This window comes from Salvelinus namaycush, chromosome 5 (genome assembly GCF_016432855.1).
Source record: "Salvelinus namaycush isolate Seneca chromosome 5, SaNama_1.0, whole genome shotgun sequence".
In the NCBI taxonomy this organism is placed as follows: domain Eukaryota; kingdom Metazoa; phylum Chordata; class Actinopteri; order Salmoniformes; family Salmonidae; genus Salvelinus; species Salvelinus namaycush.
Window position 1 is genome coordinate 24947264 of NC_052311.1, and position 20388 is coordinate 24967651.

Below are 20388 nucleotides of genomic sequence, written 5' to 3' on the forward strand. Positions count from 1 at the left end.
GGGTGATTTTTCCACAAATAGACAAGTATTTTCCTTTCCATGGTAGCAAGATCTTATCTATTTTTGCTAACTTTCTATAAAAATTTATTGGAGTGAGATCATTTCTTTCTTTTGGGATTTTTATACCGAGTATGTCCACATCTCCGTCAGACCATTTAATTGGTAAACTACATGGCAATATAAAATGTGTATTTTTTAGTGATCCAATACGTAATATGGTACATTTATCATAATTTGGTTTTAATCCAGAGAGGATAGCAAAGGTATCTAGATCCTCTATGAGGCCGTGGAGAGACTCTAGTTGTGGTTTTAAAAGAAAACATGAATCATCAGCGTACAATGACACCTTAGTTTTTAAGCCACGGATTTCTAATCCATTAATATTAATGTTTGATCTAATTTTAACAGCTAACATTTCGATGGCAATAATAAATAGATATGCCGATAGTGGACAACCTTGTTTTACTCCTCTAGATAGTTTAAAACTTTCTGAGATGTAGCCATTATTTACTATTTTACACCTAGGGTTACTATACATAATTTTAACCCATTTTATAAGAGATTCCCCAAAATTGAAATATTCTAGGCATTTATATATAAACTCCAGTCGTACTTTATCAAAAGCCTTTTCAAAATCAGCTATGAAAACCAGACCTGGTGTCCCCGATATTTCATAGTGTTCTATTGTTTCCAGTACTTGCCTTATATTATCTCCAATGTATCGTCCATGTAAAAAACCTGTCTGATTAGGATGAATAATATCTGACAAAACTTTTTTTATTCTATGCGCCAAGCATTTTGCTAGGATTTTTGCATCACAACACTGAAGTGTAAGAGGTCTCCAATTTTTTAATTGGACTGGATCTTTATATATACCACTTGGGTCCTGTTTCAGTAATAACGATATCAGACCTTCTTGTTGCGTGTCTGATAATCTACCATTTATATAGGAGTGGTTAAAACAAGCTAATAATGGTCCTTTGAGTATATCAAAAAAAGTTTTGTATACTTCCACTGGTATGCCATCCAGCCCTGGAGTTTTCCCATCCTTAAAGGCCCCAATTGCATCAAGCAGTTCCTCCTCTGTAATTTGGCCTTCACATGAGTCTTTCTGTACAGATGTTAATTTTACATTATTAATAGGAAAAAAATCCATACAATTAGTTTCAGTTAGTGGAGATGGAGGAGCCTGAAACGAAAACATATTCTTAAAGTACTTTACTTCCTCTTTCAAAATATCATTTGGTGAATCATGCGTGACTCCATCATTTGTAACAAGTTTTAATACATTTTTTTTGGTAGCATTTCTATATTGAAGATTGAAAAAGAATTTGGTGCATTTTTCCCCATATTCCATCCAGTTCGCTTTATTTTTATAATGTATTACACTGGATCTTTCTTGAATAAGTTCCTCCATTTCTTTTTGTTTTTCCTCTAACTTATTCTGTGCCTCTATGGTACTGTTTTTATTGCTATCTAACTGTACTGTTAGTCCTTCAATTTCCTTTGTTAATATGGACTCTTTTGATCTAAATTGCTTTTGTTTTATAGATGAGTACTGAATTGCATGGCCTCTAAAGGCACACTTAAAAGTGTCCCATACAATAAGGGGATCTGCTGTACCTATGTTATGTCTGAAAAAGTCAGTTATAAAATCTTCTGTCCTAGTTCTAAACAATTTATCATCTAGTAGACTTTGATTAAATTTCCAATATCCTCGCCCACGTGGAAATTCTGTAAGAGAAATATATATGCCAATTATGTGATGATCCGACCGCATTCTGTCCCCTATCAACACTTTTTTAACTTTTGGTGCCAGAGAGAATGGTATAAGAAAGTAGTCAAGACGACTAGCTTGATTCAGCCTCCGCCATGTATATCTCACTAAATCAGGGTATTTAAGTCTCCATATATCCACTAATTCCAATATATCCATGACATTCATGATTTCCTTAAGTGCCTGAGGGTGATAGTTTGTAGTGTGATTTCCTTTCCGGTCTATAGAGGTATTTAAGACCGTATTAAAATCTCCCACTATAATAATAGAGTCTAGTGTTGCTTGTAGAGTTGATAAATTCTTATATATATTTTCAAAGAAGCTTGGATCATCATTATTCGGACCGTATAGGTTAACAAGCCATATTTGTTTATTGTCCAATAACATATTTAAAATAATCCATCTACCTTGAGGATCTGTTTGGACAATTTGCACATTTGGATCAAAATTATTGTTAATTAAAACCATCACCCCTTTTGAATTTCTTTGCCCATGGGAGAAATATATTTTGCCCCCCCAGTTCTTTTTCCACAAAACTTCATCTAAAACTGTTGAATGGGTTTCCTGTAAACAATAGATATTATAATCCTTCTCTTTTAGCCAGGTAAATACTGATCGTCTTTTCTTATTATCTGCTAAGCCATTACAATTGTAACTGGCTATACTTATTTCACCACTTACCATAATGAGACACACCTTTCATTCTTTTAATCAGAATATATTTTTGTAAACGTACTATTAAAAAGTAACATAATGATTGAGTGTCTATATAGTTGTACCATGATATTTGCATTTCTACTAAGTAAACCTCCAATTGGTCCCTACTATTCCACCCGCTAAAAGGCCTCATCTCGAGATGGCTTGTCATCCCAATGCCCGGTAGACCACCCTCGACCCCCTGTATCCCATAGCCCTGAACCGACTGGGATCCATTCTTTGAAAAGAGCATACAGTGCCATTTACCGAATTGAAGAAGATCAATTACCATATGCATTTCCATTGCCCTCACCTCGATTTGTATTATATATATCTGTGGATCATCCTCTATTGTCCCTAACATCTTTTACTTCTTCCTTCGCAACAGTTGTGGGATACACACATACACCCACACACACTCAGCCCTTACCCCCACACAACCATAAGCTCACTTTCTCAACAATTGCACCATCCCAGAGCCCAACTCAAGATGGGTCATGATTTACAAATGCACTTGCAGTTGCAGCTGCATGAGAAGGCCTGCAAGACCGCACAAAAAATTAGCAAAAATTGAGAGATTTATTTACCATTGTCATATCCTAGATAATGGAGGTCAAATGTACACCTTATTCCTGAAACACCCACAATACGGCCACCCGTCATGACCATGTCCCCACGCATCTCCATGCAGTCCGACTTTGATTTTGTGCCGCCAGGGCCACGATAATATACCCCCTCTCTGAATGTCCGAGTGTGACCCCCTCCCCATGGGTTACTGCAGCTAGTGTTGCCAGCACTGCCACTGCCTGGGTGGGGGCACCCCACCGGAATCCCCACCGGCTAGGTACAAGGTCGTCAAGGTTCTCATTAGCAGCTTTGAGAATTTCCTTGTATATTATGCTCTCCCTTATTGGGGCTTTGGCTTTGCAGGACCAACCCTGCCAAGCAGGCTCAGAATCTTGAGGGGGCAGTGCTGCTCTTGGTCTCTGACCTCATTTTAGCTGCATACAGACCGCTTACAGCGGGCACATAAAACAGTTAGGGACTTCTCCTTAGTATCTGGGTCATTCAGGTGGGTGTCTAGGGTATAGTGCCATGGACCGTACCATTAAAATAGGATAATAAATAATTAGATATAATTTATAAAAAAATAAATAAAAAATGTAGTTCTCCATGATAGGACAATAAATAAATAAGACGTATAATTCATTATAAAAGTATATCCATCATCTGAACAACATTGAAAGCCCTCTCATACCCGGCTCACAGCAATACATTGGCTCTGGGATATGCAACCATTTCATTACTCACTCACTCAACTTTCCAAACATAACAAATAAAATAAAAAATAAACACAAACCATACCATCCACACATACTGTGCCTTCTGTTTACTTAGTTTTTATCTTCACTATGTTGAATTAGTGCTTGTGTGTTCAATTAGTTATATGTGAAGATTTATAGAAAAGCTATATTTTTTATTGTATTGTTACAATCAGTAACCGGGCTTGAATTGTGTTTATTTCCCTCGTCTATGAGAACTTTGTAATTTTTAAAATAACCATGGAGTAGTCTTTGTGTCTCTGAACAACTGGTTATCAATATATAGTTTATCAACGACGAGAGCTACTCGTTTCGCTTTTAATCTATTTTCTTTGAAAATTGGATACAGAACTTTGCGCCGTTCTGCAATTTCCTTCGGAAACTGATCATTCATGCCAATTTTGGTCCCAGCAAGTCTTTTACCCAGGCTTTTAACCATTATTTTATCTTTAAATGAAGCAAATTTGGCAACGATTGGGCGTTCGTACCTCTGCCCTCTCTGTCCGAAGCGGTGAACGCGTTCAAGTTGGATTTTGTCGATAACTTCGCGTGGAATCTGAAGCGCTGTAAGGAGGAACTCTCTAACTATAGATTCAGGAACTTCTCCTTCTTTTTCTTGGATACCTGTAAGTACCAAATTCTCTCTCATAGATCTAGTTTGTATGTCTAGTAAGGTTTCCTTCAGAACGGTGTTCTCCTTTTTAATTCCATTCATTTCGGTTTCAATCTTATTGACTGTCCCTTTTAGCGCGTGTGTTTGCTTCTCCAATGTCGCAGCTTTTTCATCACTCATCTCTAGGCTTGCCTTCAACTCTTTTATATCCTTACTAACTAATTCAAGTATACCCAGTTTGTCATTTATTGATTTTAACAGATCGGTTTCGACCTTTACCATTCCGGGTGGTGAGAATATTAAATCATCAGTGTCTGTAGAAGAGTCACGTTTTCGTTTTGTAATCGGTTCCCCTGTCTTACTCTCCGTCATGTTTGGTTGTTGCCTGTTTTCGTAATATTTGTCGATAAATGTCTCTAGTTTTAGGATTTGTTTTGTGTTATTGTCCAGATTGAAGGTTATCACTCACCAGATTAAGTAGTGCTAATATTTTAGTCTAATTTAGCAGATATTTCGAATATTATGTTTTATCTTGAGGTGCTCTACATAAATCCCTTCAGTCCGCCATTACCCTTACGTTACCTTTACGTCATCTGCAAGTCATTTCTTGTGAGTATGATTACAGGGAGTGCAAAGGGCAGTAAGGGGGGGCAACACTCTTTTATGCTATTTATACTTTGGCACTTAAGATAATGCTGCATTTGATGGGCTGTGGTGTTTGTGTTTGTTTGTGGGAGAGAGAGAAATGAGAGAGAGCGGGAGAGAGTGAGAATTACTTTTCACATTCCACAAAGTCTTGTTAATAGTTTTCTACATTGTGCTAGCTAATTATATTGCAAATTAAATTCCAATCTGTGGGTGTCTATTTCCTGCTTGTGTCGGGGAGCCAGTTAGTTTTGATTGGCTTCTGGCTCCCCATAGACTCCAATTAGACAAGCATCAGACACCAGCCCAGACACGTTGTTAGACTTAAAGATACACTCTGGAGCTTTTGTATAATTTCAGCCAGTAGTTTGAAAGTGGTGCTCACGAGCTAAAACTGATTCCCATTTTTTGTGTATTACGTCATCCATTTCGTGTGATAAGATACGAATTTTGCAATTTGTGTGATATGTTACAAATCCAATTTGTGCAATATATTAAAGGGCAACTCCACCACATTTTCATTATCTTCAGCATTATACCATTGTCAACGTATGTGAAACAGCGCATTTCTACGTTTTGTAAAAAGTAAAAAAGTTCTACCCGATGACATCTCATCATGCTTTTTTAACTTTTAATACTACGGTGTGATGTCACAGAGAAGCATGTTTTTAGGACCTTTCTTATCTTTTTAACCGTAGATCATAGAAACACGTTGTTTTCACATAGACACTGGTTTGGTGCTGGAGATGATGAATATGAGGTTGAAAAGGGGTGGAATTTACCTTTAAGAATTTGTTGTGCTTAAGATCCTGGAGTTCATCTTGAAGGGATAATGATATGATAACAATCTTAAAACATTCAGATGGGAAATATTGTTCAAGGTCTTATGAAATTTCAAAGATGTGACTTCCATTTTTTTGTGAAACTTTCTATTGGACTAATGAGGAAGACAGTGAATTTGTGTGTGTTTGTGTGGTTGGGGATGGGGGTGGGGGGGTTCCCATGGTAAGGGATGCCATATCCAGCACAGGTGGCTGCTAAGGGGGAGGACGGCTCATAATAGAAAGGGAGTGATGTTGCAACCAGCCACCTGGGATGTCCAGTGACCCTCACAGCTGAGCGATGCAGGGCTGTATAGTCGGTGACCTTGAGTTGGTGGAGGGTTGATATTTTGTCTTCATAAATTTGACCCTAACAGCCTTCAACACCCACCAAGCCCGCTCCCATCTGCTAGTCAGACACAATTACTGCAGGATCAGAACACACACATTGAGGAGAGGGGGATCTGCAAGCTGTCGCTACACACACAAGTACACATTCCCTTTAGAAGGAATGGCACTGTCTTCATCATCGGGGTCATTTGATGGAATATATTGTCACATAGCCTCCACTCTCAGCCCTACGTTTTAGAAGTGAGTGTTAGTGATTGATAGAGTGGAAGAGAGGCAGAAACCGACAAAACTGAGATAGACTAAGAGACGTCCTGTAGAGAGAGAGAGAGAGAGAGAACAACAGAGGAGGAAACTTATATCTGGCTAATCACTTATTTACTCAGATCAAGCAGTCTGAGGTCTGTCTCTCTGCTGTGTTGTTTAGGTTCATGGGGCTTGTTGTTTAAGATTGAAACGAGGCGCCGACTATATGCTACGTGCCTCCACTGAACCCAGTGCGTATAAAACACTGTGGTTACATACATGCGAGGTTTCACAGTCCAGTTGTTTTGTACCCATGCCAAACCAAAAGCAGACAATCATCAAAACCTTACCCTTTTCTGTTTACTGTAATGACGTCCTGTTGTAGCCATTGAATTGAATTGTTCTTACCTTCTGTCTTTCATCAGGATGAGAAGAACCAGGTCTTGATGACCAATGCATGGCTACAGCTGGTGAGTAAATGGTTGAGGACTGAATGACACACAATTACCTATTATTTTCTCATGCATAAAATTGTACAATTGTATTCGTCACATGCTTTGTAAACAACAGGTGTGGACTAACAGTGAAATGCTTACGGGCCCTTCCCAACAATGCAGAGAGAAAGAATAGAAAAGTAAAATACGGAAGATATATATAATAATAGATACACAATAACTAATGTTAACATGGCTGTATACACTGATACCAGTCGATGTGCAGGTGTACGAGGTAATTGTGGTAGATACATATAACTAGGAATATAGTGACAGATAGTAAACACTAGCAGCAGTGTATGTGATGAGTCAAAAAAGTTAGTGCAAAAAGGGTCAATGCCGATAGTCCGGGTAACTATTTAACTAACTATTTAGCAGTCTTATGACTTGGGGGTAGAAGCTGTTCAGGGTCCAGGTTCTAGACTTGGTGCATCAGTACCGCTTGTGGTGTGGTAGCAGAGAACAGTCTATGCCTTTGGTGGCAGGAGTCTTTGACAATTTTCAGGGCCTCCTTCTAAACATAACGCTGACACCGCCTGGTATAGAGGTCTTGGATGGAAGGGAGCTTGGCCCCAGTGATGTATTGGGCTGTGCGCACTACCCTTTGTAGTGCCTTGCGGTCAGTGTTGAATGCTGAGCTGTAGTCACTGAACAGCATTCTTAAATAGGTAATCAAATAAAATAAAATCTCATTTTATTTGCCACATACACGTGTTTACCATATGTTATTGCGGGTGTAGCGAAATGCTTGTGTTTCTAGCTCCGACAGTGCAGTAATATCTAACAAGTAATATCTAACAATTTCACAACAATACAAGCAATACACACAAATCTAAAGTAAAGGAATGGAGTGTCAGAGCGGCATAGACTAAGACACAGTAGAATAGGATAGAATACAGTATATACAGTGGGGCAAAAAAGTATTTAGTCAGCCACCAATTGTGCAAGTTCTCCCACTTAAAAAGATGAGAGAGGCCTGTAATTTTCATCATAGGTACACTTCAACTATGACAGACAAAACGAGAATTTTTTTTCTCCAGAAAATCACATTGTAGGATTTTTAATTAATTAATTTGCAAATTATGGTGGAAAATAAGTATTTGGTCAATAACAAAAGTTTATCTCAATACTTTATTATATACCCTTTGTTGGCAATGACAGAGGTCAAACGTTTTCTGTAAGTCTTCACAAGGTTTTCACACACTGTTGCTGGTATTTTGGCCCATTCCTCAATGCAGATCTCCTCTAGAGCAGTGATGTTTTGGGGCTGTTGCTGGGAAACACGGACGTTCAACTCCCTCCAAAGATTTTCTATGGGGTTGAGATCTGGAGACTGGCTAGGCCACTTCAGGACCTTGGAATGCTTCTTACGAAGCCACTCCTTCGTTGCCCGGGCGGTGTGTTTAGGATCATTGTCATGCTGAAAGACCCAGCCACGTTTCATCTTCAATGCCCTTGCTGATGGAAGGAGGTTTTCACTCAAAATCTCACGATACATGGCCCCATTCATTCTTTCCTTTACACGGATCAGTCGTCCTGGTCCCTTTGCAGAAAAACAGCCCCAAAGCATGATGTTTCCACCCCCATGCTTCACAGTAGGTATGGTGTTCTTTGGATGCAACTCAGCATTCTTTGTCCTCCAAACACGACGAGTTGAGTTTTTACCAAAAAGTTATATTTTTGGTTTCATCTGACCATATGACATTCTCCCAATCTTCTAGTGGATCATACAAATGCTCTCTAGCAAACTTCAGACGTGCCTGGACATGTACTGGCTTAAGCAGGGGGACACGTCTGGCACTGCAGGATTTGAGTCCCTGGCGGCGTAGTGTGTTACTGATGGTAGGCTTTGTTACTTTGGTCCCAGCTCTCTGCAGGTCATTCACTAGGTCCCCCCGTGTGGTTCTGGGATTTTTGCTCACCGTTCTTGTGATCATTTTGACCCCACGGGGTGAGATCTTGCGTGGAGCCCCAGATCGAGGGAGATTATCAGTGGTCTTGTATGTCTTCCATTTCCTAATAATTGCTCCCACAGTTGATTTCTTCAAACCAAGCTGCTTACCTATTGCAGATTCAGTCTTCCCAGCCTGGTGCAAGTCTACAATTTTGTTTCTGGTGTCCTTTGACAGCTCTTTGGTCTTGGCCATAGTGGAGTTTGGAGTGTGACTGTTTGAGGTTGTGGACAGGTGTCTTTTATACTGATAACAAGTTCAAACAGGTGCCATTAATACAGGTAACGAGTGGAGGACAGAGGAGCCACTTAAAGAAGAAGTTACAGGTCTGTGAGAGCCAGAAATCTTTCTTGTTTGTAGGTGACCAAATACTTATTTTCCACCATGATTTGCAAATAAATAAATTAAAAATCCTACAATGTGATTTTCTGGATTTTTTTTCTCATTTTGTCTGTCATAGTTGAAGTGTACCTATGATGAAAATTACAGGCCTCTCTCATCTTTTTAAGTGGGAGAACTTGCACAATTGGTGGCTGACTAAATACTTTTTTGCCCCACTGTACATATGAGATGAGTAATGCAAAATATGTACACATTATTAAAATGACTAGTGTTCCATTATTAAAGTGTCCAGTAATTTCTAGTCTATGTATATAGGGCAGCGGCCTCTAATATGCTTGTGATGGCCATTTAACAGTCTGATGGCCTTGAGACAGAAGCTGTTTTTCAGTCTCTTGGTCCTAGCTTTGATGCACCTGTACCGACCTCGCCTTCTGGATGATAGTGGGGTGAATAGGCAGTGGCTCTGGTGGTTGTTGTCCTTCATTATTTTTTTGGCCTTCCTGTGACATTGGGTGCTGTAGGTGTCCTGGAGGGCAGGTAGTTTGCCCCCGGTGATGCATTGGGCAGACCGCACCGCCCTCTGGAGAGCCTTGCGGTTGCGGGCAGTGTAGTTGCCGTACCAGGAGGTGATACAGCCCGCGGTTGTGCCTTCTTCACCACACTGTCTGTGTGAGTGGACCATTTCAGTTTGTCAGTGATATGTACGCCGAGGAACTTGGAAGTTTTTCACCTCCACTGCGGTCCCGTTGATGTGGATAGGGGGGGTGCTCCCTCTGATGTTCCTTTTGTCCAAGTGGGAAAGGGCTGTGTAGAGTGCAATAGAGATTGCATCATCTGTGGAGCTGTTGGGGCGGTATGCAAATTGGAGTGGGTCCAGGGTGTCTGGGATGATGGTGTTGATGTGAGCCACGACCAGCCTTTCAATGTATTTCATGGCTACAGATTCATGGCTACAGAATGATCTTGGGTGATAATCATTTAGACAGGTTACTTTGCACAGGTTTCTTGGGCACATGGACTATGGTGGTCTACTTGAAACACGTAGATATTACAGACTGGGCCAGGGAGAGGTTTAAAATGTCAGTGAAGACACCTGACAGCTGGTCAGTGCATGCTCTGAGTACGCGTCCTGGTAATCCGTCTGGCCCTGCTGCCTTGTGAATGTTAACCTGTTTAAAGTTCGTACTCACATCGGCTAAGGAGAGCGTGATCACACAGTCATTCGGGAACAGCTGGTGCTCTCATGCATTGTTCAGTGTTGCTTGCCTCAAAGCAAGCATAGAAGGATTTGTTATAAGTGTCCGGATTAGTGTCCCGCTACTTGAAAGTGGCAGCTCTTTAGCTCGGTGCGGATGTTGCCTTTTAATCCATGGCTTCTGGTTGGGATATGTACGGTCACTGTGGGGATGACGTTGTCGATGCACTTATTAATGAAGCCGGAGACTGATGTGGTAAACTCCTCAATGCCATCGTATGAGTCCCGGAAGCTCTTTTGGTAGGCTCACGGGATTTAGCAGGATTTGTTATAAGTGTCCGGATTAGTGTCCCGCTCCTTGAAAGTGGCAGCTCTTTAGCTCGGTGTGGATGTTGCCTTTTAATCCATGGCTTTTGGTTGGGATATGTACAGTCACTGTGGGGATGACGTTGTCGATGCACTTATTAATGAAGCCGGAGACTGATGTGGTAAACTCCTCAATGCCATCGTATGAGTCCCGGAACATATTCCAGTGCTAGCGAATATCTGCTTCATCGAACCACTTCTGTATTGAGCTCCTAGGGTTGGGCGGTTTCCAGATGTTCATATTGTCATACTGTCCTTCTCTCATTCCAGGATTTACGGTATTACCGGCTTAGTACACAAGGGGGCGGCAAAGAAATCTATGAAGATTATTGGGCATCTGTTACCAGAATGCTAACAAAATTAGCAAAGGTAATAGTGAATTTCCATGGAGGCTGCTAGCTAAATATGCTAACGAGTGCAAATGAAAATTAACTAATTGCAAAGATGGGCAATCCAGCTCATAAAGTTATACATGAATAGGTAGGAGCTACCAAATGTCATTTTTGGTGAGTTTGGACATTTAGAAGTGAATATGAACAAGAGACTGTGGAAATGAACAAAGTTTTGACGCATGCTTGTCTGCTCTGAAGCAGCATGTGTACACACCATGTCTTTCTTGAGGTGGTAGCGCAACGGCCCTGCTTGCTTTGCTCGGAGATGATGGGGGAGGAGCAGACAGGCCAAGAACAGAGAGAATAAAAAAATCTAAGGAAATCAAAAGATAGCATTGGCAGCTGTACAGACAACACATCCAAAGTGCTTTGACTTCTCAAACATGGCAGAAAGCTGACACAATATGATGCCCTGTCACCTTATTATTTCAGTAACTTACTTGGATAACGAGCAAATTAAACTTAGGGGTCACGTTAACGCAGAATTCTTCATTTTTCACACAAGAAAATAAGATAAACCGTGTAAGAAATCTCATGCTGCGTTTTGTAAACGCAGATTTAAAAGGTTTAATGTAATTTTTGCTGGGCATCAGACTCATTTTGTGCTTCAGTTGTACTTCTCCACTCAGATGAGTATTCACTAACAGGCATTCTGTCAGCAGACAGCACTCTGACTGATGGGCAGCTTTTTTTCTCTGCTACTTTTCTCGGTGTAGCCAGCCTACTTTTCTCCGGTAAATTCCGAGATTATATTTAAGCAAAACATTCGATAATGTAGCTGGCTTCTATGATAAACATTAGAAATATGATGGCAATGCATAGTTTTTGCAAAAAATGAATTTACTTGTGTGGCTACCAACCAAATAGCATTACACTTCTGTTCATGAAAATTAAACTATTTTCTGTGAAGGAAAACTATAGTTGCACGTCCCTGATCATTTTATTGAAGCAAAAAAAACAACACTGACTTTCAATATAAAACGCCACCCCTGTCAATACACAGCTGGATTCACTTGCTCCCTCTTTCTCCCGTTGTGCTATTTACAAACAAACATGTGACTGGCTCAACTGTTCTGAGTCAGTCTCCTCCTGACTGCAGGTATTTACTTAAAAAGAAGCTACAAATATTAACATTGATTGAAAAATGTCAAATAAATAGTTTCAACAGTATTGATGGTTTTGAAAAACTATCCCGTGGCTATTTCCAAAAACTACGATACACGGTATGCCGCCCAAGCCTAGTCATTGGTACTTCTTGTTTGAGTTTTTTTTATTGTAACCAGGAATCGGGAGGATATAGTTATGGTCAGATTTGCCAAATGATGGGCGAGGTAGAGCTTTGTATGCGTCTCTATGTGGGGAGTAAAGGGGGTCTAGAGTTTTTTTCACCTCTCGTTGCACAGGTGACATGCTGGTAGAAATTAGTTCAAACTGATCTCAGTTTATCCTGCATTAAAATCACTGGCAAGGAACGCCGCCTCTGGATGAGCAGTTTTGTTTGCTAATGGCCCTATACAGCTCGTTGAGTGCGGTCTTAGTGCCAGCACTGGTTTGTGGTGGTAAATAGACAGCTATAAAAAGAATTGATGAAAACTCTCTTGGTAAATAGCATATCCCCCATCCCACCGAAGAGACAGTAACACCATCTCAGATTGATATGCCAGAGGGGTTGTCTGGTAGGATCACATCCTAATAGTTGTATATTGAGATATCAATAGCCTGTCCATATTGTCTCTTAAAAATATTGCTTCTGTTGAGTTAAACCTGACAGTTATTTTTTGCATATTCTGATCTTGATCCAACATATTGGATTGGACAGCTTAGATTGCTTATCCTGATGTTCTGTTGGTAATCTGGAGGATACATGCTTTCAGAGAGTTGATGAGGTTGGATTTCTGGAAGGGGCATGCAGTCCACCTTATTTAGTCTTGTCTCTGTTATTGACATGACACACAAGCGAAAGAGCAACGCCTCCACTCTCCACAATCATTACAAACAGACTTAAGACCAATTTACATTTCCCCATTACTTTATTAATAGTGTATTTATTCATTTATTCATTTACCCCTATATATAAGTCTTGCAATTATTCATTATTTTCCTATTGTCCAATTAGGACGCCAGCCTCAATGTTCTAGCCAATCACTCAGCTAGTCAATGTTGTGTGGATTATGCGACACTGGCTTTGGCTCATATCATCAGAGAACGCCCTCAGGCTCAGAGTGCTGCCACAACCCTTCAGTTGACAGACTGCCAAGACACAAGCTCAGACTGGATCTTTCATCAGAGAATCAATGAAAAGCCCCCACCCCTCCCTGTGAAACTTGGCGGAAGACATTTTTGACCATCTTTCTGGGTTCTGTCGTCAGTATTTGTTTAATGTGCCTCTCTTCTGTGTGACTATCTCTAATGTGTTTCTCTGTGTCCTGCCCTCAGTACTAGAGGGCTTCACGGTTCCAACAAGTTAGACCCGTTCCGAAATGGACCCGGGGCTCTCCCACCTGGACTCTATATATGCATAAATTCCTTTTTTAAATATAGAGACCCATTCCGAACGGACTTGAGGACAACCGGACCCGGTCCATACAGACCCGGGATCCGAGTAAAGAAAGCCGCATAAAAGCCTATTTTGTTTGCTATGTTATTATCTGGAGCGAGGGAGACATACATGTAAACAGAGCCAGTGAGCCAATATACCAGGAGGCAGGGGAGGACCTGTGCCATGTGTGTGAGTGGAGTGGGGTGCAGGCAGCAAGAAGGGAGAAAGAGAATGTCACTAGCCAAGCCGAATCACTCGCACTGATAGACTAACTTTTTAGGGATAGGGGGCAGCATTTTCACTTTGGATGAATAGCGTGCCCAGAGTGAACTGCCTACTACTCTGTCCCAGATGCTAATATATGCATATTATTATTACTATTGGATAGAAAACACTGAAGTTTCTAAAACTGTTTGAATGATGTCTGTGAGTATAACAGAACTCATATCGCAGGCAAAAACCTGAGAAAAAATCCAAACAGGAAGTGGGAATTCTGAGGCTGGTCAATTTTCAACTCATCGCCTATTGAAATCCCAGTGGGATATGGATCTGTTTGCACTTCCTATGGCTTCCACTAGATGTCAACAGTCTGTAGAACGTTGAATGAAGCTTCTACTGTGATGTTGAGCCGGATGGGGGCTGTTTGAGTCAGTGGTCTGGCAGAGAGCCAGGTCCTGGTCACACGCATTCCACATGATAGCGACTTGCGTTCCATTACTTCTATAGACACAAAGGAATTCTCCGGTTGGAACGTTATTGAATATGTATGATAACAACATCCGAAAGATTGATTCTATACTTAGTTTGACAAGTTTATTCGACCTGTAATATAACTTCTTGAAGTTTTCGTCCGAAGTTCGCCTGGACCTGCACGAGCGTTTGGATATGTGTACCTAAACTTGCTAACAAAAGTAGCTACTTGGACATAAATAATGGACATTATCGAACAAAACAACAATTTATTGTGGAACTAGGATTCCTGGGAGTGCATTCTGATGAAGATCATCAAAGGTAAGGGAATATTTATAATGTAATTTCGTATTTCTGTTGACTCCAACATGGCGGAGAAATGTTGTTTCTATCTGAGCGCCGTCTCAGATTATTGCATGGTTTGCTTTTTCCGTAAAGTTTAAAACAAATCTGACACAGCGGTTGCATTAAGAACAAGTGTATCTTTAATCCTATGTAAAACATGTATCTTTCATCAAAGTTTATGATGAGTATTTCTGTTATTTGATGTGGCTCTCTGCAATTTCTCCGGATATTTTGGAGGCATTTCTGAACATGGCGCCAATGTAAACTGAGACTTTTGGATATAAATATGCAAATTATCGAACAAAACATACATGTATTGTGTAACATGATGTCCTATGAGTGTCATCTGATGAAGATCATCAAAGGTTAGTGATTAATTTTATCTCTATTTCTGGTTTTTGTGACTCCTATCTTTGGCTGGGAAAATGGCTGTGTGTTTTTTGGACTTGGTGGTGATCTAACATAATCATATGTTGTGTTTTCGCTGTAAAGCATTTTTTAAATCGGACACGATGGGTAGATTGACAAGATGTTTATCTTTCATTTGCTGTATTGGACTTAATGTGTGAAAGTTACATATTTAAAAAAAATATTTTGGAATTTCCTGCGCTGCCTTTTCAGCGGAATGTTGTCGAGGGTTCCGCTAGCGGAACGTGTGTCCTAGAAAGGCTAACTTCTAGCTGATTATATAGTTCCTGTCTTAACTGCATCAAACCGAGAAAATAAGCATGTTAAGCTAGCTAGCTCATTAGCTAGGCATATAGGCTACTGCGCTTTTCCCTGTCTTTCTACAACAACGACTCGACTCTATTCGGATAATACAGTGGCAGCCTACCTGTTGGCTCTTGGTCGTTGTAGCCTATCCTTCTCACTTTAACTTTGAATTCCGTCATTTTAATTCTATCTTCCATTTGATCTCCTAACATGCTTGTCACACATGGCGGCTCGATGACTGCAGTGCCTCTTTGATGGTTTGTGATTGGCTGACAACAACAACAACAAGCTATACGTGCCAATCTTGTGAAAAGCCTGAGCAGCAGCAAAATTCTATACTTCTTTCTTTCTACTGCAGCAGGCCCGTCTGTACGGGCCCTTACTGGCAAATCAGTTATAATTACACATACACAACGAGACCGGTTAGAATCAAATCAGATCCAACCTAGACTCGTGAGATCATTACGAATTCTCAGGGTCTCAGGTATTCAGGTACAGGTGGACCTGAATATGTGTCTCTCTGTGTTCTGTCCTCAGTGTGGACTGATGTGTCTCTGTGTTCTGTCCTCAGTAGTGAACTGATGTGTTTCTGTGTTCTGTCCTCAGTACTGGACTGATGTGTCTCTGTGTTCGGTCCTCAGTACTGGACTGATGTGTCTCTGTGTTCTGTCCTCAGTACTGGACTGATGTGTCTCTGTGTTCTGTCCTCAGTACTGGACTGATGCGTCTCTGTGTTCTGTCCTCAGTACTGGACTGATGTGTACCTGAGCTGGAACCCAGAGAAATACCCTGGGGTTCAGAACCTACGTTTCCCCTCCAGCCAGATCTGGACCCCTGACATCCTCCTCTACAACAGGTGAGCTCCCACATTCCTCCTCTGCTCCCATCATCCTCCTCTCTCCTCCCACAACCCCCCTCTCCTCCCATCATCCTGATCTTCTGCCATGATCCTCCCCTTCTACAGATGAGCTCTCGCTTTACAAGAGGTGGAACCTCCATCCCCTGTTAAATGACAACTTTGTGATGCAGTCATTTATGATTGATCCTTTCTTGGGATGAATTTCGAGCTGACATTGTCTATAAACCAACAGCATCGGAGCGTCTGTGATCTGGCATCACCCTGCCTGGAGGGACAGGGTTTGAATAGGAAATATGTTTACAGATGTGTTTAGTGCAGAACTCCCTCAGATTGTGTGTGTGTGTGTGTGTGTGTGTGTGTGTGTGCGCACGTGTTAGCATTGAAAGGCAGTTGGGTAAGCATGTTTTTAGACGTGCACAGTGTTTGGGATTCACGTGGGGTTTGTGTCGTCTTGTCTCATCTCTCCCTTCATCACCCCCCCCTCCTGTTAGTGGCAAATTTACAGAGATTGTATCTACCCCTCTTCACTTAGCTATGTAGGGCAAAACACAAGCAAATGCACTGGTTAGACAAGTGAGAAAGAGAAATACAAGAGGTAGAGGTAGAGTGAGGTAGAGACACATAATTACAATCTCCATGCATGTAATCACCACACACACACCACAGCATCACAGGATCACAGGATTAAGGAGAAAAAACAAAAAGTATTTCATCCTGATTTTAAAAGCCCTGCTGGATTTAGAATAGGGATTACTCCTCTCCTAACCTCTCACGCCTCTCTTTACCTAACCTGCTTTCCCCCTCTCCCTGCCTCGCTTTGTCCAAAAGGGTAACTAGTGCAGGAGATTTCCTTCTCATTCATGTAAAAGGTGCCTATTCTATTATATCCTGTTCTATTCTATTCTATTATGTTATATTCTATTATGTTATATTTTATCCTTTTCTGTTCTATTCTATTCTATTATGTTCTATTCTATCCTGTTCTATTCTATTCTATTATGTTCTATTCTATCCTGTTCTGTTCTATTCTATTATGTTCTATTCTATTATGTTCTATTCTATCCTGTTCTGTTCTATTCTATTATGTTCTATTATATTACGTTCTATTCTATTCTATCCTGTTCTATTCTATTCTATTATGTTCTATTATATTACGTTATATTCTATCCTGTTCTGTTCTATTCTATTATGTTCTATTATATTACGTTCTATTCTATCCTGTTCTATTCTATTCTATTATGTTCTATTATATTACGTTCTATTCTATCCTGTTCTATTCTATTCTATTATGTTATATTCTATTATGTTCTATTATATTATATCCTGTACTATTCTATTCTATTATAGTATGTTATATTCTATTATGTTCTATTCTATCCTGTTCTATGCTATTCTATCATATTATATCCTTCATATAAAATGAACATGCTTCTAGTATTTTTGGTGTGCATACATTTATGACACTATAAAAGTTAAATGATGGTTAGGGTCATTGGTTTGTCACAGATGTTGATGAATTTCACCGTAAGAGCAGGGTTAACCTTGTAGACCTTCTAATATCATGGTGCTGCAAAATATAATCAGTTTTATAGCAGTGCTGCTGAGGTTTAGCTGCCCCAATGGGAACCTTACATTTACAGTCTCCTGCAATGATATGCACCATTGACACACACCCATGCACGGCTAAACACAGTACTTTGAGACTCACACACACCACACGCTCACACGGCATGCACACACACACGCAAACACACACACACACACACACACACACACACACACACACACACACACACACACACACACACACACACACACACACACACACACACACACACACACACACACACACACACACACACACATCAAAGCAACACCCTTTAATGACACACACACCATTAAACCGTTCGTCATGAATGTGCAACCAATAACATGCTGGTCTGGCAGCAGTGTATATAGCTGAGGCACCCAGGCTCATCAGTATGCTTCATAGATGAGAGATTGTAAATATTCATTTATTCACTTCTATTGTAATTTAATGGGAGGTGATTGACTCAGTTTAATACATCATTAGTGTTTTGATCTAAAAAGACCATTTCATTATTGAATGCTTTATAAGTACACACAAAAGAAGGATCAACAACATGTGACAGATTATGCATTGTTTTTCTGCATTCCATTTCATTCATTCCCCCTCTGAAAGATCCTGTCACATCTCAGTCTGCCTGGTATTCAGCCGCCGAGGGCCAGGGGATGAAAGGGATGTTGAACACGTCTGATTTCTGTTTGTTTGTGACTCAACACATAGCAGGATTAGACTACAAAACATTGTTGATTGCATTGGTAAACTGTCGGCAGCATTGAGTTAGTTGTGAATGAATCCTGAATAGCAACATGTGTTTCCTAAAGAATATGTGCTGAATATATAGCATGGGGGTGTTAAATGCTATACATTACTGTATGATACAAAAACAACTCAAACATGACACATACACACCACCTTTCAAAAGTTTCGGTCACTTAGAAATGACCTTGTTTTTGAAAGAAAAGCAAATTTGTTGTCCATTAAAATAACATCAAATTGATCAGAAATACAGTGTAGACATAGTTAATGTTGTAAATGACTATCGTAGCTGGAAACGGCAGATTTTTAATGGAATATCTACATAGGCGTACAGAGGCCCATTATCAGCAACCATCACTCCTGTGTTCCAATGGCACGTTGTGTTAGCTAATCCAAGTTTATCATTTTAAAAGGCTAATTGATCATTAGAAAACCCTTTCGAAATTATGGTAGCACAACTGAAAACTGTTGTTCTGATTAAAGAAGCAATAAAACTGTCCTTCTTTAGACTAGTTGAGTATCTGGAGCATCAGCATTTGTGGGTTCGATTACAGGCTCAAAATGGCCAGAAACAAAAACTTTCTTCTGAAACTCGTCAGTCTACTCTTGTTCTGAGAAATGAAGGCTATTCCATGCAAGAAATTGCCAAGAAACTGAAGATCTTGCACAACGCTGTGTACTACTCCCTTCACAGAACAGTGCAAACTGCCTCTAACCAGAATAGAAAGAGGAGTGGGAGGCCCCGGTGCACAACTGAGCAAGAGGATAAGTACATTAGAGTGTCTAGATTGAGGAGGTCAATGTTTTTATTGCTGTGCTGACCGAACAGACCATGGACATCCGGGTGACAGAACATAGGATAGCACAGTACAGATCAGAATAATACACTAGCAATCAACTATAGTGTACGTATAGCCCAGACATACTATAACACAGTTACACGACAGGGCATTGAGCAGTGCTGCCTATTACAATCATATATCAGGGGTGTGAGTTGACAAATTGCCATTCTAATTTGGTGTGGCTGTGTGTGCACGTCTCCCATGCTGTCTGAGGGAATGTGCCTGTCTGTCCAGATCTCATATTAAACAGACAGGCAGCCATCCACAGGGTTTCCCTGACGGACTGGGAAGTGTTCGCTCTCGTCTGTCTGTCAATATAGAGTGTATCAACTGCACAAGCCCCTGTGTGTGCGTTTCTCTAGCCTTGGCATATCGTACTCTCAATTAGGACCGACGTCACTGTGACAGTGTTGTGAATGGACACGTTCAGTTTAAAAAACAAGTAAGATCTTCACTCTCTCTCTTCCTCCCTCCTTCTCTGCACTGAATATGGTTTATATGTGTATTTGTACTGGGAACAAATGGTGCCAAGGCTCACGTAGACGTTGTCTGTTGTCATTACACTGATGCTCAGTGTGAGAGGCATGCAGAGACAGAGAGAGGGACATATGTTCTGTCCCCACTCCCACTCATCAGGCCCCTGGGGCGGTCTCACTGTACAGTCTATGCCTGATCCTAGTGATCTGAGGGCAGTGAAGGCACATGGGGAATGATATGATAGAACCCTGGACCCCCCCCCCCCCCCCCCCCACAGGGAACATTCTCTTCTTCTCTCTTCCTCTCAGGGTAGACTGGACGGACTGTCTCTTCTGCCCTGGTTGGATGTTTCCTTCATATATTTGACTT

General features: G+C 40.7%; 1 protein-coding gene across 1 annotated transcript in view; it reads left to right on the forward strand.

Moving 5' to 3' along the window:
- The window catches only part of LOC120046985 (neuronal acetylcholine receptor subunit alpha-7-like), a 124031-nt gene that overhangs the window by 79098 nt on the left and 24545 nt on the right, over positions 1-20388 (forward strand). The window contains exons 3-4 of the mRNA XM_038992533.1: positions 6894-6938; positions 16244-16353. Of these exons, the coding sequence (XP_038848461.1) occupies positions 6894-6938; positions 16244-16353 (155 nt within the window). The remainder of the gene's footprint in view (positions 1-6893; positions 6939-16243; positions 16354-20388) is intronic.